This window comes from Hypomesus nipponensis, chromosome 4 (genome assembly GCF_054491055.1).
Source record: "Hypomesus nipponensis isolate SF chromosome 4, ASM5449105v1, whole genome shotgun sequence".
Taxonomy (NCBI): Eukaryota; Metazoa; Chordata; class Actinopteri; order Osmeriformes; family Osmeridae; genus Hypomesus; species Hypomesus nipponensis.
The window spans coordinates 10,231,396-10,245,343 of record NC_140364.1 but is presented as its reverse complement, the minus strand read 5'-3'; the positions used below and the strand labels follow the sequence as shown (position 1 = coordinate 10,245,343).

At 46.2% G+C, this 13,948-nt stretch overlaps 2 protein-coding genes across 7 annotated transcripts; one reads left to right on the top strand and one right to left on the bottom strand.

Moving 5' to 3' along the window:
* Positions 1-36: 36 nt before the first annotated feature.
* Positions 37-11,375, bottom strand: ppp1r10 (protein phosphatase 1, regulatory subunit 10). Of its 5 annotated transcripts, none has more exons than XM_084696348.1 (18): positions 10,913-11,375; positions 7,212-7,320; positions 6,873-6,959; positions 6,273-6,408; positions 5,894-5,945; positions 5,652-5,741; positions 5,402-5,539; positions 5,187-5,292; positions 4,960-5,063; positions 4,755-4,864; positions 4,484-4,643; positions 4,203-4,358; positions 3,847-4,093; positions 3,629-3,704; positions 3,326-3,544; positions 3,089-3,218; positions 2,276-2,662; positions 37-2,181 (listed from the first exon to the last, which is right to left on the bottom strand). In XM_084696348.1, exons 2-18 carry the CDS (start codon positions 7,316-7,318, stop codon positions 2,012-2,014), a joined length of 2,475 nt encoding a protein of 824 aa, XP_084552474.1. In that variant the 5' UTR covers positions 7,319-7,320; positions 10,913-11,375; the 3' UTR covers positions 37-2,011. The 5 variants fall into 5 exon arrangements, 4 of the variants coding, with proteins under 4 accessions (XP_084552474.1, XP_084552477.1, XP_084552475.1 ...); XM_084696351.1 differs by having other exon boundaries at positions 4,215-4,358; XM_084696349.1 differs by having other exon boundaries at positions 10,922-11,375.
* Positions 11,376-12,075: 700 nt separating this feature from the next.
* mrps18b (mitochondrial ribosomal protein S18B) lies at positions 12,076-13,915 on the top strand. Of its 2 annotated transcripts, none has more exons than XM_084696346.1 (7): positions 12,076-12,200; positions 12,464-12,626; positions 12,707-12,804; positions 12,916-12,984; positions 13,165-13,231; positions 13,351-13,410; positions 13,536-13,915. In XM_084696346.1, exons 1-7 carry the CDS (start codon positions 12,120-12,122, stop codon positions 13,730-13,732), a joined length of 735 nt encoding a protein of 244 aa, XP_084552472.1. In that variant the 5' UTR covers positions 12,076-12,119; the 3' UTR covers positions 13,733-13,915. The 2 variants fall into 2 exon arrangements, with proteins under 2 accessions (XP_084552472.1, XP_084552473.1); XM_084696347.1 differs by having other exon boundaries at positions 12,086-12,200; positions 12,467-12,626.
* The last annotated feature ends 33 nt before the right edge of the window (positions 13,916-13,948 follow it).

Here is a 13,948-nt window from a genome sequence, read left to right as displayed (position 1 = left end):
AAACCCCCCAATAAGACACTAAAAGACACAAAGAACTAATTTTATAACATTTATTACTTCATGTACAAAATACTTATACTGTATGTGTATGAATGTGTGTGTACGTATTTACACAACCACATCAATACAAACATCTCAAAACAAAAAACTGGACTTCGCCCGGAGCAAGATCAAAATCATCATTTGTATCAAAATAAAAACAGAAGAAACTGAAAATAAAAAGGCGACGACACTATTACAGTCCCACAAGAGACATGAAGGCCACTGTTTTCACAGAAAACACTTGAAATTGTTGACCCAGAGAATAATTGATTTCAATTGAGCTTTGTGTAACAATGAAGATGCCCTCGGTGAGCCGATGCACACAGGGGTACAGCAGAGCAGGTGGAGGAGCAGAGACAAGAAGCAAGTGGATGCCGATGGGAATCGAGGACCTTTAACCTTCATGATTGTCACATGTGATCCTGTTGCTAGGTCATACGGGAGGATCAGGAGGCCCTAACGACAGCGGGGCTTGGAGGAACCAGGAAGTCTGCGGTCAGGCCGCCTCCGGCCGGCAGAATGACAACTGACAGTCTGATATATGCCTTACCAGTCACTGCAAGGCAAACTAGCACTTCCACAAAGGCCCTCAGGTCAGTCAAATAAAACATATATACATTTTTCAGAGGCCATTCGTCTGGGTTGGTCAATTACATAAATTCAAGACTATGGTATGATCCATTATCTTGGGGAAACATTCGAGGCATTAGGCCTTTCTTACAGAATATGTTGCATGGGAAAGCCAATGAAGACTAAAGGCTAGATCAGTCATTAGTGGGCAGGTTAGTCTTATCCAAGCTAGAACCATAGGGGAGGCATGGGATTGGCTCTAATTTACTAGCACTAATGCTAATGCCATTTTTCAAAGTGCTTCCTAGGTTTGATGGAGAAAGAAAGAAAAAATATATATATCTCTACAGTCTCTCTGTACATCTGAATGAGCAGAGCAGCTGATCCAGTGATCCAAGCAGCCCTGAGAGAGGGAGAGCTGGCTCACTAAATCACACGTTCATACATCACTGCCTCGGAAAGATTTGGTGAATACGACATTCATTTCAACGGAAGCCACTTAACTATAAGATGTGATATATATATATATATATATCAATCAACTGGCTTCTAGAAGCTTTTCATATGACAAACAGGACCACAATTGGAAACAGTGCAAGATTTTCCACCTGGAACTTAATCTGGACCTGGCTGCCCAGGGCTCATGTCCTGGTGAGCTGACTCAGCTCATCTTTTACAGGTTAATGGTGGGGACAGTTAAAGGTGTTTATGCCATTGGTGATTGGACTAAACCAAGTGAAACCATGGAGGGGTCAGTATTAGATCCCATAAGCATAGCTGGCCTGGAGCGCTGCAGCGGGGCGGGACGCGGGGCAGATACAGTGAGAGGCGTGCAAACCCCCCCTCCATAAATAGTGGTCATTACTCTGGGAATAACTGTGGTGTTAAAAATGATCACAATAAAATATCTGTACACCTATAATCCTGGATCATATTCATCTCACAGCTATCCTTTCCCTACGTGTTACCAGAGAGGGGGTAGAAAGAAAGCAAGAGGGGGAGATTGAGAGGGAGAGAGAGGGTGTGTTTGTGTGTACTGTGCCCTGATGGGGGGGGGGGGGGGGCTTAGTTATCAGCTAGTGCAGGCTCTGTTCTTCAGGTGGGACTGGCATGTGACGCTTCCAGCTCAGTGTGTTCTTAAGGAGGAACTTGAGTCCAAAACCAGGCGTACTGGCACCCTCTTCAGTTTGTGTTTTCCCAGGCTTGTGTCATCATGACAAGTCCCACCACAGCCTAGGACAACCATAGTGGTAGCATCCTGTAAAAGCTCTTTAGTTTGAGTCTTGGATTGCTGCAGGACAAAGCTGGGCAAGTCTCTCAGGAAGCCCTGGGTCTGGTTGCCGGTACCGGATGCCGGCCACCTAGTGGAGAAGAGTGCGTGTGCGGGGAGCTGTCACATCTAGTGTCCATGTTGAGGGTGGGGGGGGTGCTGGCTGTGCTGACTGTTGGCAGGGTGATTGGGGGGCAGCGGAGGGCCGTTCACTCCAGGGTGGTAGAAAGCACAGTTGCTCTCGTAGCGGCAGTTACCCTTCATCATGAAATGGCGACACACAGGTCTCTTGGACATGTCTGAGGAGGAGAACAGACAGTTAGCGTGTTACAACCAGGAATTCCACCGCTATCTGTCCACTGCTCCGGTGATTGGAACCACGGGGTGACTTACCTCCCATGTTGTTGAGGCCTCCTCTAGGACCCCCTCGTCCGCGCCCTCTGAACCCCTGCTCCCCTCCCCTGCCTCGGCCGCGGTGGAAGTGTCCTCCCCCGCCGCCCCCCCGGTGGGGCCCGCCCCTCATGGAGTCGTCTCCCCAGTAGTTGCCGTTGTCTCCGCCTCGCCCCTGGCCCGGCGGGGGGCCCATCATGCGGGGGCCGCCCCCGGCGTTGAAGGGGGGCCCGTGGTTGTGCGGGGGCGGGGGGTGGTTAAAGTGCGGGGGGGCGCCTGGGGGTTTGTTGGGAGGGTAGCCTCCGTTCATGGGCATCTGCATGCCCATGTTCATGTTGCCCATGTTCATGTTGTTCATGCCTGGGCCGTGTCCGAGCAAGCCCTGGTTCACTGTGGAGACAGAACACACACAGAGGGTGAGCTGGTACATCCAAAAAGGATGAGCGACCGGTATCTCATGTAGAATGTAGGGGTGTTGTGTGGGGGGTGTTGTGTTTGGGGTGGAGGGGGTGTTGTGTGGGGGGTGGAGGGGGTGTTGTGTGGGGGGTGTAGGGGGTGTTGTGTGGGGGGTGTAGGGGGTGTTGTGTGGGGGGTGGAGGGGGTGTTGTGTGGGGGGTGGAGGGGGTGTTGTGAGGGGGGTGGAGGGGGTGTTGTGTGGGGGGTGGAGGGGGTGTTGTGTGGGGGGTGTAGGGGGTGTTGTGTGGGGGGTGGAGGGGGTGTTGTGTGGGGGGTGGAGGGGGTGTTGTGTGGGGGGTGTAGGGGGTGTTGTGAGGGGGGTGGAGGGGTGTGTTCAGTATAAGGTGGTGCTGTAGCTACCTCCAGGGGGGGGTCCAATGGGGGGTGTCTGGTTCTGGGTCTGCTGCAGAGAGCCCAGTAGCTGCTTGATCTTGTCAGAGAAGTCGGGCTGCTTGATCAGGTCCTCGGTGGACTGTGTGCCCTGGGCGCCCTGGGGGGGGGGGGGGAGAGGAAGGGAGAAAGAGCCGTCAGGGTCGGGGGAAGCTCCCAGAGAGCCCGGCGCAGCGCCTGGACACAGAGTCTGCCCTCCCCACTCACCATGATGGAGGACAGGAGCTCCTGGACGTTGACGGAGGGCGGCACCACGGGGCCGCCGGGCGTGCCGACTGCCTGGGGGCTGGGCCCGCTGGTGCCCAACTTGATGAGGTTGGCCAGGACAGGGGGCAGCTTGGAGCTCTCGATGGGGACCCCGGCGGGGCCTGGCTGGGGAGTGGTGTCCATGGGCTCTGGGTAGCTGTCTTCCATCATGGTAGAGTCCTGAGAGGGGAGCGGGATGGGGGTTAGAGAGGTGTGCACCGTGAAGGCAGGGTGTGGGTGTGTGTGTGTGTCGGAGACACCTACCTCGTCGAGCGGAATGAGGCGTGGAGGCATGGGCTCATAGGCCTCTGGGTCCGGCTCATGTGGGCAGTCAGGCACGCTGCAGAGGGGGGGAGGGGAACAGCAGGCATTAGAAGATGACACTTGGACACGCCCACATTCCGGAACGCGTGCCCCCCAAAAAACGAATACATGAATGGAAATGGCCTTGATGTGTCTCTGTCAGGGCGAGAGGCCCGTACCTCTCTTTGGTGAGGAAGATCTCCTGCAGGATGCCCATCTCCCGCTCTCTCTGAGTGAGCTTCTCCGTGCTGTTGGCCCCCGAGGCGGCCAGGGAGCCCGTGAGGGTGAGGGGCCGGGGGGGCGTCCAGGGGACCCTCTCCTCCATGGTGTCGTGTGAGAGGCGGCGGGACATCTCAAACGTGTGGCGGTCCATCATCAGCTCGCGCTTGGCCGCCTCGCCAAAGTCCTTGACCTTGTTGACGTTGACTGGAAGGGGAGACACGGGGATGTTTAGATGAGGCGCGGCCACGTCACATTGAGAGATCTCAGAGGTGGCCGTTACAGGACGAGAAACATGGTCAAATGCACTGCGTACTCATCCCCTGACCTCTCTCCGTCTCGTCCAGGTCAAAGTAGAAGTACTCCTTCAGCTGCTCCTCCTCCGCCCAGCGGACGCTCTTCTTCTTCTTGCCTTTCTTGGTCAGAGTCTCCTCCTCGCCCCGGGGCTCTGCCAGGGCGTTGGGCTTGTCACCTGAGAGAGAGAGAGAGCCCAATAGAGAGGGAGGGAGACTGTCAGCAGAGATACAAGGGGGGAGTAGGAGCACAAATGAAGTGGCCAAAGGGGGGGTGGGGGTGGTCCTGGAGCCTGTTCCTTACCGTTCTCGGCGGCCTCGGGGTCGTCGGCAGGCACAGGGGTGCCGGGCTGCTCCAGCTCCTGGGGCTCGTGGGGGGGCGAGGTGGAGGCCGGGGCGTCCGGGGACGAGGGCCGGCCCTGGGACGACGGGTAGGAAGACGCTTTGCCGTCAAACGGACTCGGCTACGGAAACAGAGAGACGAAACAGTGAGTGTCAAACTCAACATGTCCATGTTCCGGAAGGCTCCGAGTATGACAGGGGTGTGGCGTCTCAAAGGCGACAGAGGGTCTCACCTTGTTGGACGTTGGAGACACTGCCTTGGCGTTGAGCTTCTTCTTCTTGATCTTGTGGCCGACCACTGGGGCGGAGTTGAGCGCGTCCAGGAACCCTGTGCACTCGATGGCTGTGGAGGTGGACATGTAGGGTCAGCGCCAAAGCTAACAGGAGTAATGCAGCAGTGCTGCGGACAGGGAAACACTACAGGGCACTGGGACTCACGTTGTGCAGGGATGATCTTCACTTTAATCTCTTTGGTGGAGTTGGTGGACATGTTGAGTGGTTTGTATTTCTTCTCTACCGGGGGGGCATCCCCTGGACCAGAGCTGTGAGGGAGAGAAAAAAACACCTGTCAGAAGGATACAAGTGAAGTCCACTAGAAAAACGCAGTACTGTGTCGCGGCCAGGAGGGGGCGCTGAAGTGCAAAGGATACGCGAAATCGCATTACCTGGGTCTCTTGAGAAGAGCGGGCTTGATGTTGTACTTGTCCCCCAGCTGGGGGGGCACGGGGGGCTTCTTGATGGGGACAGGAGTGGGGGTGTCCATCTCCAGTCCTGTGAGGAAAAAACAAATATACACACCAACGCAGGTGTTTAAAACACCTGTATAGAAATATTGAGGTGGTACGGTGGTGAAAGAGAGAGCGCCTGGAGGAGGACCCACCTATGGAGCGGATCTTGGCGTGGCTCGGAGCGTGAGCTTTGGGCTTCTCCTTCTTCTTCTCCTCCTCTGCCACCTTTGCTGCTTCGATCTTTGGGTCCCGCGTCAGCACCTTCCCCTCCTCCTTCTTTCGTTTCTTATCTGGGGAGGGAACGTCGAAATGGCGGGGGGGTTATGGAAAGATAGAAGTAGGGAAAGTGTAAGTGAAGAGTGTACAGAATGTGTGAGTAGGGGTTGTGCGGGGGGGGCGTACCTGCGGGAGAAACCCCGCTGGCGGACACGCTCTGGGAGCGGATGATGGCCATCCAGCCCTCCACCAGCACGGCAGCCAGCTTCCTCAGCTCTGAAGGAGGAGAGACATTGTTACAAACACACCACCAACACCAGGAAATGGCCATACGCCAAATGAAAGTCATTAAACGTGGGTCCGCCCTGTAAATGTGGCTAATGAGTATTCTAAATAACCACAGGCATGTGATAATTCATCAAACTCACCCTCTGTCTCTCCAGATTTGCTCAGTTGCTTCACCAGCTTGGCTGTGTTGTTCTGGTAAAATAGAACAGACCAGAGAGTTAGACCAGAGGGTAAGACCAGAGAGTTAGACCAGAGGGTTAGACCAGAGAGTTAGACCAGAGAGTTAGACCAGAGAGTTAGACCAGAGAGTTAGACCAGAGGGTTAGACCAGAGGGTTAGACCAGAGGGTTAGACAGGAAGGTTAGACAGGAAGGTTAGACAGGAGGGTTAGACGGGAGGGTTAGACCAGAGGGTTAGACCAGAGGGTTAGACCAGAGGGTTAGACCAGAGGGTTAGACCAGAGGGTTAGACCAGACGGTTAGACAGGAGGGTTAGGGTTACCAGTGGGCTGGGCTCTACCTGTTTGAGGTGGTCCACCTTGAGGGGCAGCTTCTGCAGGGTGAGCAGGATGAGCTGCAGCAGAGGAGTGTTGGTGGTGGTCTTGGCGTAGGTGAGCCATGCGTTGAGCAGCTTGTAGCCGCCGACACGGATAAACCTGAACACAAGGAAGAACGAGACATTACTAACTGTCCCGGCGACAAACCATGACACCGATATTCGTGGAAATGTGAATGACGAGCTTGACAGTTCCAGATAGTTCCAAACTCCCCCTTCCCCCTGAAGGGGGAGTTTAGCTATTGCCTTCAGGAAGAAGGTATAGAGTTTCCACCCACAGAACAAAAAGACTTGGGGGCTCTTTTGTTTGTTTTTGCTATTGGGAGGCTACATTTGCATAAACAAATGGCACTAAGTATTCATTGACGGAACTTATTTCTGGGTTTCAACATGACATGATCCTTGTACTGTACTGTATTGTTTTGTGTAGTTGTCTCTGTGTGGTGTCAGGTATGCCGTTTAAGTAGTATTTATGATGGATTGAATGTGTTTTAATACCTGTCTACAAACACATTTCACCTAGTGGGATAAAGAGAGAAGTGATAGAGAAGTGGTTGAGCTCACCTGTTGAGCACATCGTGGGATTTGGTCTGCAGTAAGATGTTCAGGTACATACACCTGCTGACCATCTTGTGTGAGGCTTTCATCAGACTGGGGAGACAAACAAGGGGACAAAACGGGAAGAATTGTCAAGATGGTATTCTCAACATATTCATTTTGTAACGGGGGGAAAACAAAACAAATTCAAGTTGAATTTTCAAAAATGTATTCCCGAGTGAAACATTCTGTCAGGTTTGGTCCCAAGTTAAACATGAGTGAGACATTGCAATAATGAACCAGCCATTTCACCACCTATCAACAGTTGATCCAGTTACTGGGCTCCAGTAATCTTCAGATCCTCACCTGAACACTTTGGGTACTCCTTCCAGGCTGCGCAGCTCTCCATCCTTCCCCAGAAGCGCCTCCACGCCCTTCAGGATCTCTCTGGGGTCCACCGGGCCCACTGCCATCTCTGAAACAAACACACCCAACAAACACATTTAATACAAACAAGCAGGATATTTCCTGGACATGATTTATCGTTCATCTGGAAGGTTAGAAATGCAAAACGTAATATATGGGCCTGTCAGTCTAACTTCCTATAGGGAGAGCTCCATGGAACAAACAGTCCAGATATCATCTGGAACGGTCTAAAACAGGGTCAACGTGCGCACTCCAAACCACACTAGAAACATTTCCTATTCCGGTATCCAACTGAAATCCAATATCCTGGTCACTTAAATATTTGACAACCCGAGGCTTAAGAACAGCACTGCAAGGACCAAAGAGGTCTGCATCAAGTCCTGGTCACACAACACCAGACACCAGCCACATGTTCTGCTGGGAACCTCAACAATCAGTGTTGTTCTGACACTCCACAATCGGCAACTGCTCATGCCTCACTTGTTTTAACGCACAACTCAATCATTTGCATACATTTTTGGACTGTTTTTTTTTTGTTTGTTTTTTTTACTACAACAGAGGGGCGGGACATGGCCAGTTCTTCTCCATGGGATAAAGGATTAAACAGAGACTATTACACACTGTGTCCAGTTAATTTCCTTTCAGAATCCTGTGTTCTACACTGAAAGTGTCAGAAGGACAAACACATCTACTGTTGTTAGAAGTTTGACCATTGAGGAAGTAGATGTGAAATGAGTCAGTTTAGCAGGTAATGGCATACAATGACAACACTGAACTAGCACAGCATATGTTCATGTTGACTATTCAAATCACTATGCTTTATTCATATTTTTTTTTTTACTATTACAAATTAATAAACAAAAGAAAACATTTGTGGTTCTTTGGTCTTCGTAAACAAATCTGGAAAAAAGGATGACAAAGGCTTAGTAATAAGATTTGGAGAAATGAGAAACTGCCCACTCTATGGGGAAGATCTTGTGAAGATGAAATACATTGATCGTTTCTTCCCATTGTGTACAATGTAATCCATTTCCAAAACCTTCCCTTAAAACATTTAATAAACATTGACTGGCCCACCAACAGCTTTCTTAACTCAAGAATAATGTTTAACTGCCCCCAAAAAGGTAAGATTCCATGTTGGATATTTAAGACAAAGTTAAATTTGGTAAACATGTCTGTAGCATTTTCTCAGATACACAAACATAGATGACAAATGAAATGAAAATATTGGTAAATATACATATAATAGTTACACTTTGCAAATTATATTACCCTAAAATGTTACGTCTCACAAAGACACTACATAGGGATTAAGAAATATGTCTACAGTAAAAACAGATTTGGGCATATGGTGCCATCACATGGTAAAATATGGTATGACAAGCTCTATTGGTTATTGTAATCCAATGTTACCTAACAAAATATACAGATTAACAACCATGTCATCACCTTAGTTAGGGTTAAGCAGTTGAATGCAATAAACATTTATGTATAAATATTCGATAACAAAATGGATCAAATAATTCTTCTTAAGACACTACAGTATTTTCTTCATTTTGGTAGGCAGTAAATGTACTGAAATGGATGCCTTCACTAGTCGTTGAGTTTCATTTCGGTGAAAAAAAATACCACAAATTAATATACTATCCGATATGCTGTAGCACACATTCTATGCAAATAAATAAAATACTGCTGGAAACTTGAAAACTAATATATCAGCCTGCAGTAAATTAAGAAAGTATTTTGAGATCACTTCAGTACTATTTAATCTGCATGGTTGGGCAACTATTAGAACATGGGTCCATTACAACATCAATCTGCCTGTTTGGAATTTGTGTTCATCCTGTCAGCAAACCTCTCCCCTCCATCTATGGGCCTATCTGACACTGGGTGGGGTGAGGACTGCATGCATTTTCTTATTCAATCCCGGGATGTAGTTCATTTTAGACTATTTTTAATTGCTTGTTATAGCAACACAATCTCTTAATACATTACCAGGAGTTTGGAATTATCCCAAGTAATGGATCTGTATGTATAAATTGAAGTATCATGTGAGAAATCAGTTTGGTCTTACCCGTTAAACTGTTGTAGTAGAAGTTTTATATAGTCTCTGAACTCCACAACACGGGATAACAACACACAACTCCTGCAAATGCCACTGTTACACAAGTAGACAAAACCAATACAGAATTGTTAGACATGATCCTAATTGCAAGTTCATGGAACGGAATATCATTGTGGGTGTTCATATTTTTACATGTCAATGAGGTAGGTTAAGTATCCCATCCCGTTTCTATCTATACAAAGAAACATCTCTCTAGGGTTATTATTATTATTTTTAATTCTGTTAGTGAGATGGGTTTTAAATTAAAAAGCATTCTTATTAAAAGTACACGTTTGCTTATTTTTGTAGTCTATCACCATCCTAAATTATCTTTGACGGTTTAGTGAACATACATTGTTCTTGATTAAACTAATTTAATATGTAAAACATAAAAGTAAATAAGTCAACGGTTGTCTTACTACCCCCGTGTTTAAATCGCCTGGCATATGGCCAAAACCAATATTAGTTGCGCAAGACTTCAACATTCTTTGTAAAACATACGGTAAAAAAGGACATCTGCCATATTCGCTGTTACGCTGCTTCAATGAGCTCGAGGGGAGTGTGTATTAGAGGGGGAGAACCCCGTGATCCACCGAAAATATCGAAGCCCTGCCCTCTTTTGTTAACCACTTCGTTGTAGTCACGGATAGCAAATGAACAATGGCTCTGACACCAGAGTAACTAGATAAGGCACTCCATTAGGACACTTGTACCAAAATCTCCAGCCGAAACTTAACACTAGAAACAAACGGAAGTAAATGGACTGAACTGCAAAGCAGTTGTTGAATTAACATCCTGGGTTTCACTCCCAACCGTCTTTCCGAAGCACGATGAAGCCATAGTCCCTAGTGTTCTCTTTGGACAAAACGACAACCAGTCCACCATGTTGTTGCAATGCAATTCCAGCCAAACGTGTTCTGACCCTAGAAATAATATTTCCCCTGAGCATTTCAATCCTGCAATCTTTATCCTCAGATTGCCATGTACAAATATCGGGCACATGGACAAAGTGCTAACTAACAATATCGACAACAATAAGAGTAGGTCTGTATCAAAGCACAGAATTTCAAATTATGACTAATTTACGAAAGGACCCATTTTCCTGTACAACATCAATCCGACATCCTCAAACTAAGCAATCTTTATGTATAGATTGCGTTGGGTGTTTGTTCCAAGGAGCTCCCCTAGATTCATCAATTTAGCAGGCAAAAATCCAAATAAAAAATATCCCTGGCTGTGCCTACGGCAATCTTTATGAATAGATTGCTTATGGTTAATTTACGACTCAGCTAACTGAAAATTTCATCGTTAATATAGTTCCGTAAAATAAGTCTCACACACAAAGAAACGGACCGTTTTGGCTCCGTAGACTTTCCTGTGTGAGCTCATAAACTAGCTTAGCTACCGTTGACGTAGCGTTCGTCTGATGTTGCTAGCTATATGCTGCTAAGCCTCGTTACGGAGGCTAGCCAGATTCCTTTCTGTAAGCTTGATTTCATGAATTTCGGATCAAATTCGTTTGAAAATAAACACTTACTATAAATACCTCTCCTCAGCGTCTCGGGTACTTATTATATTGTGCTTTACAGCAACATCTATTCCTTAATTCATCAGTTTTATAACGTAAACCGTCATGGTTTTATAACAAACTTAATGGCTGAAAAACTGCTTTTATGGGCGGGGTAGTGGAAGTTAAAAGCTATCTTTTCCTTCTTGAACAAACTGGAGGCAAAAATAGTAATCAAATGTCCATTACTTGAAGAAAAAAATGATTTTTGAGTTAAGTTGTTCAAAGTCCTCGACGCCCAATCTTCGAGACAAAGTCAGACCTGAAAGAGATAACGAAAGCCATTTAAAATAAATCCCCAAATCGTTTTTTTCCGTCGTCGGTCAAACCTTAATTTTTGCTGATGTGTCAAAATGTACAGCATGAAAATATGTATTATTGCGTAGTATTTTTGTTTAAAATTGCCACGTCTTCTTTGCGACGTTACTCACCTCAGAACAAATCCAGGAATGACAGAAAAGGGGTGGGATTTATTTATATACTCCTGACGTTTTTGACGTCAAACGCGTCGTACTTATGGTGACAAAATGGCGTTTTCTGTCACGCGCTTTTGTGGAATGACCTTCATTGTTAACTCAAGGACAGAGAATTGGCTTGGTGAACGTTATTGGTGTAGTCCTTTGACCAAGTTCGATTTTTGTCACGCATGCTATAAAATTTGAACGATTTGTTCTTTCAGACGATATAATAATGGGGTTGTAAAAGTTCATAATCTGTATTTTTGATATAAATGACTACGCAATTATTTTACAAAATGGCGGCTGAGCATCGAAACACGGCCAAATTCCAATAGTGTAGATGTGTTTCCTTATCTTGTCTCCTTCTCGCCTTTAGTAGCGTACTATCATATAATAGTGCTACATATAACCAAACTAGACAAACTAGCGGGGATTTATTTCCTGTTTATTAACATGAGTAACGTTTTGGTTAAATTTGTGAAGACATCATGGAAGGAAAGGTCTCGAACTATTGAGATTCGTTCAACTCCTCCTTAATACCAACCTTAAAATCACGAGTTTAAAACGTATGTACGTTTCTTAAAACCTTAAATTAACAAAAATATAAAATGAAACTGTTAAACTACGTGATCAATTTCTAGCAATAAAAAAGCAAATATGCCTCCCCCCCCCCCCCAACTTCTACCTTTGACCCTTCAATTTACATACTCAAAAACAAAATGGCAGCATCCGTACGAGGCATTGGAAGGGCTTTAAGTCGTGTTTCTCCCTTGTTTATATTGAAAAGTCCGCATTCTAAGGTATATAATGACTTTATGCAAACGCGTAACTTATTGGAAAAAAACTCTGCTTATCATTAAATTTCTTTGCAAGTGAGGTGCTGTTAGTACACAATGACCAAGTTAGCTAGAGTGTATGCTAAATAGATTTGAGCTGATGCCACTCTAGCCAAGGCTAGTCATACGTTGCAGCAGATGGTTTGTAGGTTTATTGTTAACAGCAGGTCCTAGGATGAGCGTTCTAACTGTGCCGGTGGTTCATCTGTGCTTTCCTTATTTTCCAGAAGTTTCCTGCCAGGATATGGTTTCAGGCAGTGTCTCCATATTTGCAGCCAGGCCATTATATGTGCTCTAAACCATCTCTAGAAGGTGATACCGACACTGTAAATGTATCAGAAACTCAAGTCCGCTTCAAGGACAGACCCTGGGATTACCTTGAGAGTGAAGGTATGAGTATTGATGGTGTTGAGGTGTACATGTGTCTTAGCCCTAGGTTGTCCCCATTGATAAAGTCTGTTCTCTATCAGAGTACATTGAGCGCTATGGAGGCAATCCCGTATGGGCAGACTACAGGAGAAACCACAAAGGAGGAATTCCCCCCCAGAAAACACGCAAGACTTGCATTGTATGCAGGAAACGTATTGGGATGTAGACCAATGTGAATCATCATAGAAATACTTCTTGTTTGTATGGCACTTGTCAACACAAGTTTGTTACCTTTTTTTTTTTTTTTCAGAGAGGAAGCAAGATATGTGGCAACGCCTGCCCAATCTGTCGAGATCCCAACGTCATAATCCATTACCAGGTCCAATAAGGCTCCACTCATAACACAATGATATGTTCCAGCCAGTTGACATTTACCTCCACATTCTTTTGATTAATTTTCTACCGTGGAGCGTTACATTGTGGTCTTTAAATGTAGAGTACTTTGTAATTACATGACTTCACTTCAAACAGGCTGACATGTGTTAATATCTCCCTGCAGAATGTGAAGTTGTTGCAACAGTTTATTAGTCCCTACACTGGTATAGTGTATGACCCTACACGAACAGGTAATCAAGATACCTGAAAAAGTATATAAGTAAAATAGATCCAAAAAATTAAAACATTGCTGTGTAATGTTAACTGTAAAACCAATATATCATGTAAACAATTGTATTTTCCCTCTAAGGTGTGTGCATGAAACAGCAGAAGCAGCTACAAATAGCAATCAACACAGCACAAGACCATGGTGAGCAGTTTCTAAATCTATTCAAAGTTGAATCCATTTCAGCATCCATTTGTCTTCCTTGCATGCATGTCCTTGAAGGGCAACCTGTCAGTCCTCTTGAAACTTGAATATGGTTTGTCTTCTAGGGTTGATACCCTTCCAGGTTCCTTACGTTGACTTCACAGGAGAGGATTACTCCAACTCCCATGATGCAGTGGGATGCACCTCCACTCCTTCAGCCTTGGCCAAAGGTGAAGCCTGGTACAAGTGGTACCACAGAATCGAGCCAGATGAAAAAGAACTGTCTAAAATCAAGAGGCTCTACAAGGCTTATCTCAAATAGATGACAAGATACCATTTGTGGATCAGTGAAACAACTTCAGTTATTGCTGAAATGTAGATATGTCAACCCTGGTATCTGAAGTAACAAATCCACCCTCTAAGTTCACAGAATTGACCCAATGAGACAATGCTTCTGTATATCTACATTACACAATAAATTATAACATGTAAGATGCAAAATTCATTTATTTTGTCTTTGCTTGCATTGCGTGTTGCA